We start from the raw sequence: 15,911 nt of genomic DNA on the forward strand, positions 1-15,911 counted from the left end.
AATTAATTACTCTTGGACAAAGAATTTATTTGCGTTATAAAAAGGTTACACTAGCTGCTGTAGTAGCTTTGTAGGGCCTTGTCGATTTAATAACCCATACAACATTCATTCATTAACATGGCTTTGTTGAGTAGTTAGAAATATAATTCTGAAGTTAGTAGAATTAAGCAAAATACTTTCAAAAGCTGTCACAATTGAGCCTAATCAAAACAAAGGCAATAATTACAAAAATCTGGTTTAAATAAGCATCTTTATTGGTTCTTTAAGAAAACAGTATTTATAATAAAAATTCTTTAGTAAATAGATGAAGTAAAGTTGAAATGAAGCGAAATGGCAAAAACCTGAAAATAATTAAAATATCAAAAAATTGATTAGAAACTTATTATTCTAACTTACTTCATAAGCAAATTTGTTATATTTCACTTGACGAACTTATTTTTTTTTGGTGTTAATATGCCACACTTATTCTTTTTTGAACACTTAACATAGACCAAAGCACAATACATAGAACGTAATACTCGCTTTGATTTGATCAATAAATTCCAAATGAAATCATGCTAACGACGTTCCTTTGAGTTTAGCAATTCTTTCAAGATGTCTCCTTTCAAGCATATCCTCTATTTGTAGGAGCATAGGGCGAAAATGTTCCTCCATCTGAACGATAGGATTAAAGTTAAGGATGAATAATGCGAAGAAAAATTAAAAAGAAAATCAATTTTGAATGGCAATTAATGTTCTTTATTAACGCCCATATTGCTCGCGGGTTTTTATTGTTGTTTTGAAAATAAAGAGGTAAACATAAAACTTGCATTTTAAGGTGGTGTTTTGTGTTTCTAAACACGAATTAACACGTATCTTACAAGTTATATACAGTAGGTACGCGATCTTCACAAAATTTTTCTACAATTACCAATAAAAACGATCATTAATACTTGTTGCAATTTTTATAACGTCTAATTTTTTTTAAATTGATTTAAGATAACTTTTTTGTTACAAGCTTCTATCCACATTGTTTTTTAAAAGATGGTTTTTTTTTAGAAAAGACAAAAAAATATGTATGTGTCGAATTTTTATGTTGTTTTTAGCGTTTATTTAACTTTTTTTTTAAAATAAATTAATATTACAACTATTAATTTAAGGGTTTCTCTTTTCGCTTAATTTTTTTCGTGATTTTTTAAATTATTTTTAAATCTCCAGTACTAATACTGTTCATGTCACGACTTGACGGTAGTAACGAAAAATACAAGAACGGACGCTCAAGACAGCATTCAACGTCCGGAATGAACTGGTTACATCGCTACCGTTATGACGCGACCCCCAACAGTACAAAAAGATGTGAAAATTAAAACACGGCTGCTAAATTATTATTAAATATTATGATGCGACTAAAAACGGATAATTTTTTTTTTTAAACTGTAAATTATTTTTTGTTTCGTTTCGAAAATTAGAAAAAAAAACACAAAAAAGAATGAAAAACAAAAAGAAATTAAAATAAATTGGATTATGACGACGCGTAAAATTTCGATACTATTATTTAATATTATTAACGTTATCGTAGGTGTTTGCTTAGAGCAAGTTCTTGATCTCGTCGTAGAGTACCAGTACGATAGCTCCACCTGTACCACGGAGGACGTTTGAGAAGGCTCCTTTGAAGAATGCTTTGGATCCTTCAGTTTTGGCGATGGTAACCCAGCAATGAGCTGTGCTTCTGTAGACTACTTCAGCCTTCTTGCGACCAGATTGCATCATCATACGCCTACGCACTGTATCGAATGGATAGGAAATAATACCAGCAACAGTCGTTACAGTCTATAAATAAAACGGCGAATTACATAAAAGAAATACTTTTTTTTTATCTTGAGTACGTACTTGAGCAATAGCCCAGGAGATGATAATTGGAGTGTTCTTGGGGTCTGGCAACATTCCCTTGGCAGTGTCGTAAATACCGAAGAAGGCGGCACGGTAGATGATAATACCTTGTACAGATACACCGAATCCACGGTACAAACCAATTAAACCATCAGCTTTGTAGATTTTCATCAGACAGTTTCCTAAACCGCTGAATTCACGTTCAGCTCCGGCTTTACCGACATCAGCAGCTAACCTAAATTAAGAATAATAAATAATATTAAAATATGTTAATCTATAAAAAATTAATTAAGACAAAATGAAGAAATCGGCTGATGATGAAGTTACAGCTCGAAATCAGTATCACATAAAATAAATTATAAAGAGAAAGACAAAATTTTAGAAACATTAGGAGAACCATTTTCTTGTAGTTTAGTTATAAATTTTAGATATTACAAAAATTATCTTGCATAACATAATTAGGCTTAGAGAACTTGTTGCACCATGGTAAGATAATTATAAATCTGTGATTTGGAGATTTATTTCTGTTTTGATTTGTGCACTCAACGCAACAAATGTTTAACATCCATAACAATGATATACAAAGAAAAACAGTAGCAATGATTCCAAACACAGATTTTGGGGCTAGCTTTTCCCCAATCTTTTCTCATATAGTTTCCGATTTTTCTGGTGGTTTTTATGACTTAATTGCAGTCATATAACGAACAAAGAGGGGGTTGTAAACAGGTAGTTGACGAACCCCAATCTCCAGCGTGAGTTGTTCAGGTCCGCATTAACGGAAATTAAAAAAACATAATATTTAAAAAGAATATTAATATAATTCGTGAGGAACATAATAATATTTCATCCGAATTGTGGTCGCAGTGCGTAAAACACGTGAAAGATGTCGAAGATTCGTATGTGTCGCCACATGTACAGCGTTTTATTATTAGTGTTGATGATTCTTCTGATGACGACAGCTTAGAATGCGCGAAAAGTGACAACTGTTATGACACTGATGAAGAATCTTGAATTAACGACAATCGCCGGTTAGAAATGTTAAATAATTCATATTGAAATAAAATTTTAAAAAAAAGTGCGTCCCTGGACTTAGTTCGCTACGAGGGCCTATCATAAATCGCGATCAGGTACTTTTTCAGAGTGATAATTACTGCTGCTACTGTTTCTGAGGATCATAAAAACCACCAGAAAAATCGGAGACTATACTTATAGAAACCTACATTAAAGAGAAAATAATCGTTCATCAATTAATAATGGGATATTAAATATAAAACAGCCACTACAATATCTTTAAGTTAGAATTTATCTCGTGTAATTCTGGAAGTTTAAAAACATATGATCTTGTAGGCTTTTTCGTAAATATGGTATGCGTACAGTATAAAATGTAATCTAGTGTGATAACAAACTTCTTTTCTTCAAGTCTGAAATATGTGATTTAGGCAGTGTTATTTCAAACTTTCTTCTTGCGCTTTAGTTAGTGTAATCCATACTTTTTACAGGCCCTGTATGAGTCTGTAAAGTCTATAATCAATCTTCAAGTCTGAAACTTAGCTAGTGTTGAGTCTATACCCGTGGATGTTGAGGTTAAAAAAATTATAATTCTATCTGCGAATTAATAATTTATGACAAAATCTCTGCCTAGTCTTTTTTTGCTCTCTAGTTTCCGTTCAGTTTCTTTTTTTGCATTACCAGTCTTTCTACTTTTGCTCTTTTATGTATTACCAGATCCATGCATATCATGTCAGTAGCTGTACAGTTTCTTGTTCTAATTACTTTTAGTTCTAAGTTTCGTATTTGCAGTTCGTGTGTCAATGCCGTCCTTCTATTACCGATCTGTTTTCTGGTTCAATATGATATAGTTCATAATCTCTTTCATGTCTCGCGTTCTTCTGTTACTAGTCTTTGTTAGTCTCAGTTTGCAATGTGTCACCTTTCTGCCCTGTCGCTATCTTCTCTTTCCAGTCTCTGCTAACTATTTTTCTTCTACTACTTGTCTCTTCTTTTATGACAATGCCTTGTTTGCCTTTACAGTCTTTTTGAATCCCAGTCTTCCCAGCAATTTTAACTTTCATGTCTCTGATCAATCCCTTCTTTTTACTTTTTGAAACCAGTTCCTCTTCCAGCTTTCTTGTCTTTCAACTTTCCGGCGTTATGCCTTTCTGCGCAGATTCGTTTTTCTCATTCTTGTCTCTGTTCAGACTCTTCCTGCCATTACTAAGTAGAGTCTTCATATTGTCTTTTGAGTCGTCCTGCAAAGTCTTTTTTTCTCTTTCCAGTTTCTATTCATTCCTTCTATTATCAGTTTATTTTTAGCCTTTCTCATTCTGCCCAATCACTTTCCAGTTTTCATCCATTCAGCTCTGTTTCTTGATCTTTCCAATTTCTGTTTAGTTTCCTCCTTCTATTGTCAGTCTCTTTCAAACTCTCTCCTTTCTGCCCTATCGCTACCTTCTCTTTTTTTGCCTCAATTCATCCACTTTTTTCAATTTCCAAGTCTCTTTTCAAACTTGTTCTTTCAAAGGCAGTGTTGTTTCAAACTTGTTCATGACGTCTCGAATTTTTAATGTAATTTCTGACATCTTTTTAAAGTTATTCACTATAAGATTTTTTCTTGCGCTTATACCAGTGTAATCTAAACTTTTTAAAGGCCGTGTGTGATTCTGTAAAGTCTAAGTCATGTAAATTACACTTCCAATTTCTTCTTCAAGTTTGAAACCTGTCTAGTGTTGAGTCTATACCCGTAGGTGTTGAGATTCACTCATTAGTTCTCTATTTAACTTTGCCTGTTTGAGACAAAAATTTTCCACTTCTCTCTGTTAGCTGACAACTTCATTGCCTCTTAAGATAATTACCAATAAGATTTCTACCACTTGGCTCGCGGTCTTCCTCTCTTATTTCTACCCTTCGTCTTGGTTTGCCAATTAATTTTCACCTTACTCCTTATTCTCGTATGGCGGTGACAAATTGTTACCAAAAGAAAATCATGCTGAGAACTCTACAACTATGTTGGTTATCTTCTTTTCTATATACATAAATGTTTATATTACAAGAGTTATCATTTTCGTCTTGTCTGCCATAAGAAATACAAGATCTTTTATAGCATATTCTGGGCAGTGTTTTTTAATGTAATTTCTGACATCTTTTTAAAGTTATTCACTACAAGATTGTTTCTTGCGCTTTAACCAGTGTAATCTAAACTTTTTAAAGGCCGTGTGTGATTCTGTAAAGTCTAAGTCATGTAAATTACACTTTCAATTTCTTCTTCAAGTCTGAAACCTGTCTAGTGTTGAGCCTATACCCGTAGGTGTTGAGGTTCACTCATTAGTTCTCTCTTTAACTTTGCCTGTTTGAGACAAAAATTTTCCACTTCTCTCTGTTAGCTGACAACTTCAATGACTCTTAAGATAATTGCCAATAAGACCAATAAGATTCTTTTTCCACAATTAATTCCAGATTTTTTCTAATGTCTCCCAAAAGAATCTTGAATTCTGATATTTGTGCAATGTCATTTCAGACATCTTATACAGCTTCATAGCTGTACAATGTAACTGTAGACTTCTAGAATTGCTTAGGTTATGCCATGAATTAATGGCATAGTTTTAGATGCAACCACTACAGCTTCAATAACATTGCTGTCAGATTTCGTTTGCTCTTGTACTTTAATGTGTCACATTTTTATAAGTATCACTGAAGGTACGCTACTAAATGAAATATTTAGACAAAAACTCTTCTGTACAACCTATGTGATCAAGCTTTCAAGATGTTTATGCAAGAAAGCTTCTTTAAAAATGTCCTAATTAGAAGAATTTGTCCGGCTCTTAAAATTAAAATTACTGTGGATGTAGTAAAAATGTATTGTCTTATTATGATTTCAATTGTCGAGTATCAAAGAAATTTCATTTTGACAATCATTTTAAGAACTTTGCATTGTAATTTTTTTCAATTACTTGATATGATAATTGGTATAAGTCAATAAAAGATGTTAACTAAATGACAGAAGATAGATTTCGATGGAGTTACAAAATAGATCATTTAACAGATTTTTTGAAACATATTTTGGAATTTATCTTCCTCAGGCTTCTATCAAGTACATTTAAATATCTATAAATAAGTACTTTTACAATATGGAGTCAGTGTAGTAATAAATCATCCTGATAGCTTAATAAGCATTTTGAGCACTTGTTCTTTTCTCCAGATTACTCATTATTTAACAGTAACAACATATTTGAAAAGAACAAAACTAAAATGATAAAGTTCTGTAAAGGGGGTGAGAGGATTTTTGGGAAAGATGTGGGAAAAAGGAAATTAATGTTTGAAAACTTGATAAAACTTGCATGGAGTGGAGATATGGGGATGGACGGAGCAAGGGCTCTTAGAGGATGTGCATACCAGGTATAGGAGGTGGGTGTTGGGGTTGGCTAGGAAGACTCTGGGATATATGGCCAAGAAAGAAATGAAGGTAGGTAAGGTGAGAGTGGAGAGTCGGCCAAGCGAACGTGCGTTTTGGGGAGAGGGTAGAAGGTAGAGAGCATTGTAAAATCTTGGGGGAATGCTACAGATAGATTGAGGCAAGTAAGGGGCGTTATGGGCAGAAAGGACGACGATAAGAGAAAGCAGGTACAATCCAAAATATAATGAAATTGTAGTACAGGGGTACCAAAGTACCTGATGACGTAGGGGGAAGAGGTTGGTAGCCAGGTTTAGGTGTAGGAATGAAGAAAGGGCCAACAGATATTGGATAGAAGAGGGGGTGCAAGCTGTGTGGAGAGGGGTGGGAGTCTACACCATCTGCTGGTGGAATAGTGAGTTGAGGGAGGTGATGGATTGGAGACAGGTGTTGGAGGAGAGGCTGGGGAAAAGGGTAGGATTTTGATTAGTTATGGATGATGTTCTTTTTTGTAATATTGTAATCTTTTGAAAACAATAAATTATTATTATATTTCAAAAGAATTTTTCTAAAACTCATTATTTTTAATCTGATTCATATTAAATATTGCATCTTTTAATGTTGAGTAATATAAGAATGTTCCAATATTTATAGAGTATATAGGGCATATGTTAGCATTGAGCTGTTAGAAAAATATATTGTCATTCATATTTTGTGATTTTCCTCAAAATGTCATACAAAATATCGTATCAGCAACATTTATTGTAATGATAAGAAAAAAACTGATTCAATAAAATCGATTAAGCCATTTATCCTTTATTAATTCCAAATAAATATGTTTGGTAATCATTTCTTTAACTGATAAGTTCAAATAAAATAAAAATCCCAACATATTTTCGATTACCACAATTTAATTATGACCTAAAGATTAATTTAAAATTTTTTGGCTTTAAAGTTTTTTAATTTTCTCAATTTAAATTGTTTTGTATCAAAGTTAGACATTTATGAAAGCTTTAAAAAAAAACTTGCACATAATAATCTGGAATTGTTGAATGTACTTGAAGAGTAAATAAAGATTAAAGTCTCTGATAATCAAGATAACGTTTAATGGACCTGTAAAATTATCAATAAAATTAATAAAACAATCAAAATTGATTATAAACTATTTGGAGTATTTCGAAAATTACAAAATGTAATTGAAATAATTTTCTTTTTAATTTTATTTCTCTCTAACACACCACAACTGTGTAAATAGGGTCAGTTAAACGCAGAATTTTACAAAAATAACCGATTTAAAAATAGGTGGCCAAATCACGTGAATCTCCTTATGTTTGATGCAACAACTACTTTCAATTTAAATAAACCATCTTATGTAAAACGTTTTACGTCCGATTAAAATAATCGACTACCAAATAATTTTATCTCATTTTCTCACCTTGTTCTGGCGAAATCAAGTGGGTAGACGAAGCAAAGAGAAGTGGCTCCGGCAGCACCACCAGAAGCCAAGTTTCCTAAGAAGTACCTCCAGAATTGAGTTTTCTTATCAACACCGCTCAAGAAAATTTGCTTGTATTTGTCCTTGAAGGCGAAGTTAAGGGCTTGGGTTGGGAAATAACGGATTACGTTGGCCAAATTACCACGCCAGTAAGCTAATACACCTTGTTCTTTTGGAATACGTACGAAGCAATCGACCATACCTATTTAAACCAAAAAAATTTCATTTTTATTTAAAACGAAAGTTAATAAATACGATTATTTAGAAATACGATAGTTATGGAGATAATGATTAATAACTGGAATGTTATTTTCTTTTTAATTTTATCTTTCGCGCGATGACGTAGTCAAGGGTTATGTAATGATATCGTTTTGAGCCAAGATTTTTCGAATCGCTTAAGCAATTGTTTTAAATTTATCCTGGGAGGCTTTGCTTATCACGAGTGATTTTTTTTTACGTAAATTGAGGTTATGTAAAAAATCATGTGCTTTATAAATTTAACAAGTTCAAAAAAAATTTATCTTTTTTTATATTTTAATATGATTTTAAATTTAGATTTTATTTTAAAGGTATAAAGAACCATGGACTTGAAACCTAATTAAGGTTTATAGGTTAAGGTTATGTAACGGATAGAAAACGGCATGTGCGCATGGCCACCCTTGCATTTCTAGAACATTTCGATCAATATGAATAGACCACGTTTTTTTTTTTATAATTTTAACCGATTTTCAATGATATAACCATAGGAAAAGTACTAAAAACGATTCAATTAAAATCACGTGGTTGAATTTCTCGGTAATAAAACGTGGCTGGTGATTTTGATGACGTGTAGCGTCACTTATTTGCGAATATTGAATTTATTTCGTTTAATTAACTATTCAATTCAAATTTATTCCCCAATTTTAATCAATAAATCATATCTTATCTAGAGTACTTTAAAAGGAAGTTAACTTAAAAAAAAAATGGTTATGTAATCATCAAAGTAGGTATTAAAAAAAAAAGATGGCCGCCCTTTAGGGCGGTTTGAAAAATTAATTTTTTATTATTTTTTTTGTTATAACTAACTCACCCTTGTAACGTTGAGCTTCTGAGATTTGTTTAGAGATGTGTTGTACTTGAAGTAAAAGTTTTACTCTTTCAATTGGGGCTACAGCGGTTTTGGAAATGGCTGCGGAAATTCCTCCGGCGAGGAAATCCTTCATGAAAGCAATTGGATCGGCGAGAGACATCTTGTTTCTTTTTTTTACTAGTAGTAACTTAAAAGTACTTTCTTAGTTAGGGTATGGTACAATGCTTGTGAACGGATCGCGCACCGAACTGCAAGTGGGAAGTGGCGGCGGTTTTGTACGACGATATGCGCGGTCATGTGCTGCCATCGTTGCCAGACCCTGAGATCGGCGGAAATAGCCGAACTACGTCATCGTGATTTACCATCTCGTTTCAACCAATTCCGATAGATCAATAATCGCATTTTACTTCTTTCTCATCGTACGTCCAAGTTCAACGGTTGTAATTTGCGTGTGCCGTTTTCTTGGCCAGGTATATGGGTTTCTCAATGATCTCTCTCTTGTACAAGTCAAGTCCTTGTGCCCTTTCGTCATCTTCCTCTTCGTTCCCTACATTCTCCACATGCATTCATCTGACCAAGACATTCAGTTTGTTAACTACATACGCAAGATAGCATTCAAGGTGGTTGAAAACACGTGTTTGTTAAAATAATTTGTTTTTCGATTTTGATAAGAAGACGAATTAGTCATTAGAAAGATATTTATATATTAAAATTCCATTTAAATAAATTAATTTTGACGTTTTAAACGTCAATTATAATTAAATTAATCATTTGACGTATAAAATGTCATTTAATTAAGTTACGTTGTGTCAAAACAATAAGAATGAAAAAGAACGGTTTTTTGAAATAATTTTTAAAACTAAAAATGATTTATATCGTAAATTGCAATTAAATGATGATATATTAAGATTTGATAAAAAAATGAATAAATTTATTAAGTAAGGTTATGTGTCAAAAAGATTGAAATGTCAAAACATCACTTTTATTACAAGGAGTGAAATAACGATTTATATCTTAAATTATAGGAAATTATGAGATTAGATTAAATAAATTAGTGGTGTGATAAAAAACTTCAACGAAAGAAATGTGTTAATAAATTGTCAAGTGAGGTTATGTGTCAAAAATTAAAAAAAAAAAGTGTTAGCTTATTTGTAGGAATTAAAAAGCGATTTATATCTCAAATTGAAGCAAAATAACGATATTTTAAGATTAGGTTAAAAAATTAATAGTTTGATAATAAAATTTAGAGAAAGAAATGTGTTGATAAAAATTATTAAGTGAGGTTATGTGTCAAAAAGGTAGAAATGTCAAAAAATCATTTTGAGCGTATTACAAGCAATTAAATAACGATTCATATCTTAAATTACAGGAAATTATGATGTTTTAAGATTAGATTAAAAAAATTAATGGTGTGATAAAAAAGTTCAACGAAAGAAATGTGTTAATAAAAATTGTTAAGTGAAGTTATGTGACAAAAATTTCAAAAAAAAAACCTTGTGAGCTTATTTTTAGGAATTAAAAAGCGATTAATGTCTCAAATTGAAGAAAAGAATGATATTTTAAGATTGGAGTAAAAAGATTAATAGTTTGATAATAAAGTTTGGAGAAAGAAATGTATTGATTAAAATTATTAAGTGAGGTTATGTGTCAAAAAGGTAGAAATGTAAAAAAATCATTTTGAGCGTATTACAAGGAATTAAATAACGATTTATATCTTAAGTTAAAGGAAATTATGATGTTTTAAGATTAGATTTAAAACATTAATGGTGTGATAAAAAAGTTCAACGAAAGAAATGTGTTAATAAAAATTGTTAAATGAGGTTATATGTATGTCAAAAATTAAAAAAAAAAACCTTGTGAGCTTACATATTTGTAGGAATTAAAAAGCGATTTATATTTCAAATTGAAGCAAAATAACGATATTTTAAGATTAGGTTAAAAGATTAATGGTTTGATAATAAAATTTAGAGAAAGAAATGTGTTGATAAAGATTATTAAGTGAGGTTATGTGTCAAAAAATTTCCTAACATCATTTTGAGCTTATTTTTAAGAATTAAAAACGATTTATACCACAAAATGGAGGTAAATAATGATATTTTGAGACTGGACTAAAAAAATTAATAGTTTGATAATAAAGTTTGGAGAAAGAAATGTATTGATGAAAATTATTAAGTGAGGTTATATGTCAAAAAGGTAGAAATGTCAAAAAATAATTTTGAACGAATTACAAGGAATTAAATAACGATTTATATCTTAAATTATAGGAAATTATGACATTTTAAGATTAGATTAAAAAAATTAATGGTGTGATAAAAAAGTTCCACGAAGGAAATGTGTTAATAAAAATTGTTAAGTGAGGTTATGTGTCAAAAATTTTAAAACGTCATTTTGAGCTTATTTTTGGGAATTTAAAAACGATTTATATTTTAAATTGAGCCTAAATGATAATATCTTAAGATTAGATTAAAAAAGTAATAGTATGATAAAAAGGCGTCAAGAAATAAATTTATTAATAATTATTGAGTTGGGCTGAAAGTATCAAAAGGGTAAGTATTTCCAAACATCATTTTGAGCTTATTTTTAGAAGTTAAAAAACGATTTATACCATAAAATGAAGCTAAATAATGATATTTTAAGACTGTACTAAAAAAATTAATAGTTTGATTATAGAGTTTGGAGAAAGATATGTATTGATAAAAATTATTAAGTAAGGTTATGTGTCAAAAAATTTCAAAAGATTTTCAGCTTATTTTTAGGAATTAAAGTGAATTATAATATTTTCTAGAAATAGAAAGAATACAATTAACCAATTTTTTAAATAGACATAATAATCTTGAGGAAAACGAAGAAAAAAGGTTAGGACTCCTAAAATTGCAGGGTATCATAAGCAATAAAGAATGTAAAGTCCATAATACACTACCCAATAACGAGAGAAAAAACAAATATAAATTTACAGGGCTTGAGAGTGAAATATGTAATATGAATACAAAGAAGAACACTACGACGTTATAAAGATGTGCTTACACTCAACAACCAGTACCAATTAGAGTACCATATTGGTGGAACAAAGAAATGGACGATGCAATAAGAGACATCAAATTCAAACGAGCATAAACTGTTACTAACAGGCATAAGGCTTATAAAAAACTTGAAAACCCTAAAACGCTCGAAAAATGGGATGACTACTTTAAGCTGCAGAACTACAGCTTTTCGATGACCTTGGAGAGCATAAGTAGCAAACTATTGTTCTGGGTTATGAATCATAATGAGCAATTTTCCTAATAAGCTTCTACGATGAACCTTGTTGAACTCCTTTGCCAAGACGAAGTACAAAAATCAGTCATTTGTGAATATAGGTTCGCTTCATAATCATGTTCATTTCTTCATAATATGAATTTAATTTCTTTTAATTTAATTTAATGATCAAAAAATGAATGTAATTGACCTTTATAAATATAATCAAAATTTGTTAATAATATGGAAAAATACTAATCATTTTGAAATACTTCATAGTATTCCAATAAAGGCGATTTTATTGACCTTTGACATGATTTCATTGCCGCGATTCCCGTCGTCAAGGCGAAAGTAAACTGTTATCGCTGAATTACAAAAAAAATTTCAAACGCATCAGCTCATTGTGAAATTGTGCAATACTTATTTACTATATCCGTCGATTTATGCGCAAATTGATGCCATATATTTAGAAATTATAACAAATACACTATTTGCTATCTTCCCAAGTATAACGTAACGTTTATTACGTAGACGTTATGCTAAATGCGTTAATTATAACGCAGATACCATTTCGACCTTGACTATTGTCTAAAAGCAAAATTTTCGAAAAAAAAATCTTTTAATTTTATAATCGCGGTGCGAAATGTTTGCTTAAACAGGTGTTTTAGAAAAATTATAAAAAATTTGGTTCTATCTTATCGATTTAGGTTGTAATAAAATATATGATTGAGGGCGTTTGTATTACGTAAAAGTCAACGAATGCCATTGAAAAGAAAACCGTTTCTTATCGAAAATGTGATAAGTAGACTACAATAAGTCTCAAGATAAGGATAGAGTGTCGATTCATATGACTTTAAAAAATTAAATAATGGCATACTTCTTATCGAGAGATTAGTTTTGACTTCGTAGTAGTATTTATTTTAATTAAAATGTTTAAATTTGATATAGTTTTATATACATTTTTATCGCACGTAATTAATTTTTTGCAATTTTTTTTTTAAACCCGACCTTTATAACATACACATCATAGGTACAACATTTAATTCGCACGTGTCAACAATTTAAGGCCGTCTAACTCCGTTGACCGAGCGTTTTTGCCAATGGTACGTCGAAAATATCGTTGTTTGTCCTCGGCCGTTGTTGTGGTTTGTAAATAAGGTCCCCCAATCCAAATTTAACCGGCATCATATGGTTAAATTAAAGAATGGGACTCCCTTTTGCTATGGAAATCAAAAAATAATGATTACGCAACGAAATAATTTTTTTTTTCGTTGTAGAAACGTTCGTCTATACATAATCGTCCACGGATTTTGGCATAGACGTTTCGAATGGACATGTGGGGGTCGTTTATTTTTAGACTTTGTTGTATAATGCACTTATTGGAACAAACGCCAAAACGGTTACGAATTTCTAATGTTAAAACTTTTGATTTCAGAAGAAAAAAATTTTACGAAATTTTAGGGGCTAATTTTATAATTAAAACAACTTTTAATATAAAGATAATTCAATAAAAGTTAATTAACCTATAAAATTAATCCTTTTTCTATAATTAATTTAATTATTTAATTTAATTCTATAATTATTTTTCCTTTTTCTTTAGTTATTTAGCTTGTTGTATATTTTTATTGAACTAAAACTAGAACTAATTCTAGACCTAGAACTAGAAAGTTTCGGGTTTAGTGTTACATTACATAAGTAACTGCGAAATAAATTACAAACCAAATATAGGTTTGGAATATAACGAAACAAAGAGTGGATGTGATGTTGTGGACAAACTCAGTTGGGAATATAGTTGTTGTAGAACTACAAGAAGATGGCCATTTACGTTGTTTATGAATTATTTGGATATTGCGGCATACAATGCGTTCGTAATTTGGAATAAAAAAGTCCTGTTTGGGCTGAAAATGTTTCTGCCAAAAGATGAAGGAATATGTTCTTACAAGAACTAGGTATGTCACTTATCCAACCCGAAATAAATCGAAGAGCATCAAATATTGAATCAAATGGAAAGGGAATACCAAACAGTATAAAAATTCCAATTGAAGGTACAGAAAGAAAAATAACCGATGATCTGAACCATCAGCAACCTAAAACCGTGGACGATGTCATCAATGTCGAGGAACTGACTTAAAGCATTCCATAAAATGTGATTCCTGTACTAAAATTGTGTGTACTGTACATAGTACAAAAACGATAAATGTAATTTGTACATGCTGGAAACAAGATGAAGATGGAGAATGATATGTTTCTTGTTATTCTCCATCATATGTTTGTAATATGACTTATGATTAAGAATATTTGCAGTAAAGTTTGTGGTGGGCGAGCAATATGTTGCTAAAATTAATCAAATATCTCTTTCCACCAGCACAATTCAAAATCGTATTGAAAAAATGAGTAAGGATATTTTAGACAGTCATATCTGCACTAAAAGAATGTGACTGACGTGTCTGTTTGTCCACAATTACCCGCTTTCGTTCGCTACTTAAACGATGATCGTGTTAAAAAAGAATATTTGTTTTCTAAATCGCTACCCACCACTATGCACGGTGAAGATGTTATTGTCACTCTAAAACAGTTTATTGAGGAAAATGATCTGAAGTGGTCATCGTTAGTTGGCGTTCGTTAGGTGGCCCTTTCATGATGGGTGTTCGTTCTGATTTTTAAATATTTGTGAAACAAGTTACACCACAATACTTAACTTATCATTGCATGATACATCGATATGCCTTAGCTATTAACACGCTACTCTCAAATTTCCTGAGGGTGTTTAATGACATAGTGAAAATTTGCAATCATATTCGGATCAGTGCAACAAATTTGAGAATTTTCAAAGTGTTAAGTCATGAAATTGTTGCGAAATTTGATGCACTTGTGTTCTACACCGAAGTATGCTCGCTGTCAAGGTAAAATGTTTTAAACAGATTGTTTGAGATGCGCAAGGAAATACCATTGTTCTTTGAAAATTGTTAAACAGAAAAGGAGAAAAACTTTTATACAAAAATAAAAGACAAAGCATTTATTCGACTCTATTTATCGTATTTGACTGACATTTTCAGTAAAATTTACATTTTATATCACTCATTACAAGGAAATATGAGCAATATTCTGATAGTGCAAGATAGGATTGCTAGTTTTTTGCGAAAACTAGAACTTTACAAACGTAGAGTTCAACTTGGTGACATATCGATTTTCACGCACTTGTCCGAAACATTAAGCGCATATAACGAAGAAATATCCTATCCTATCTTTATCTTCTTTGATAAATTCGTTGAACCAATATTTCCCGGACATAGAGAACCGTCAAGCTTTATCCTGGATACTGAGACCATTTTCTACAGATGAAGAAATCTTCAAAGAGGAAGATGTTTTAGCTAAACAAGTGGAATTCCAAAATTATGACTTGGCTACGTTTTGGACAAAAAACCAGGGCGAATATTTTATTTTAGTCGACAGGGCAAGAATTCTAGTCCCATTTTGGGAATACATATAGATGTGACAAAATCTAGGAATCGGCTCAGCGTAGAGCATGACTTACGATATCTTTTATTAGAAAGTAAACAAAAAATCTTGTTAAGAAGAAGCAACAAAAACCATCCCATTAATTATTATTTAAAATGTATGTGTAATATATTTAATAATAATAACATTGTTATAGTACTGTATGGTATTTTTTATGAAAGGGTAAATCCCTAGTCCCGGGCAGGTCATAAGGGTAGTGATGGTGAAAAGGTTAAGAAACACTGGTCTAAACTGACCTATTATGGTCGTCCATGTTCATTCAATTATTTTGGTCGTATAAGGGTTAAACCTGTAAATGGTAGCTCTGGCCACTTTCTTTATATGCAAATGCAAAGAAG

At 31.2% G+C, this 15,911-nt stretch overlaps 1 protein-coding gene across 1 annotated transcript; it reads right to left on the reverse strand.

The window, feature by feature from the left end:
- Positions 1 to 715: 715 nt before the first annotated feature.
- LOC111429267 (stress-sensitive B) lies at positions 716 to 9,082 on the reverse strand. The gene is made up of 4 exons (XM_023065137.2): positions 8,821 to 9,082; positions 7,692 to 7,953; positions 1,870 to 2,104; positions 716 to 1,809 (listed from the first exon to the last, which is right to left on the reverse strand). The coding sequence occupies exons 1-4, from the start codon at positions 8,978 to 8,980 to the stop codon at positions 1,567 to 1,569; spliced, it is 900 nt and encodes a 299-aa protein (XP_022920905.1). The 5' UTR covers positions 8,981 to 9,082; the 3' UTR covers positions 716 to 1,566.
- Between the last annotated feature and the right edge of the window lie 6,829 nt (positions 9,083 to 15,911).

This window comes from Onthophagus taurus, chromosome 1 (assembly GCF_036711975.1).
Source record: "Onthophagus taurus isolate NC chromosome 1, IU_Otau_3.0, whole genome shotgun sequence".
In the NCBI taxonomy this organism is placed as follows: domain Eukaryota; kingdom Metazoa; phylum Arthropoda; class Insecta; order Coleoptera; family Scarabaeidae; genus Onthophagus; species Onthophagus taurus.

What these genes read in the sequence shown, in the direction of transcription:
- LOC111429267 (XM_023065137.2), bottom strand. Translation starts at nt 8,980, where the DNA reads ATGTCTCTCGCCGATCCAATTGCTTTCATGAAGGATTTCCTCGCCGGA. An exon ending in CTTGATTTCGCCAGAACAAG is followed by an intron (nt 2,105 to 7,691) that starts GTGAGAAAATGA and finishes TTCTTAATTTAG; the next exon opens with GTTAGCTGCTGATGTCGGTA. An exon ending in TCTCCTGGGCTATTGCTCAA is followed by an intron (nt 1,810 to 1,869) that starts GTACGTACTCAA and finishes TTTTATTTATAG; the next exon opens with ACTGTAACGACTGTTGCTGG.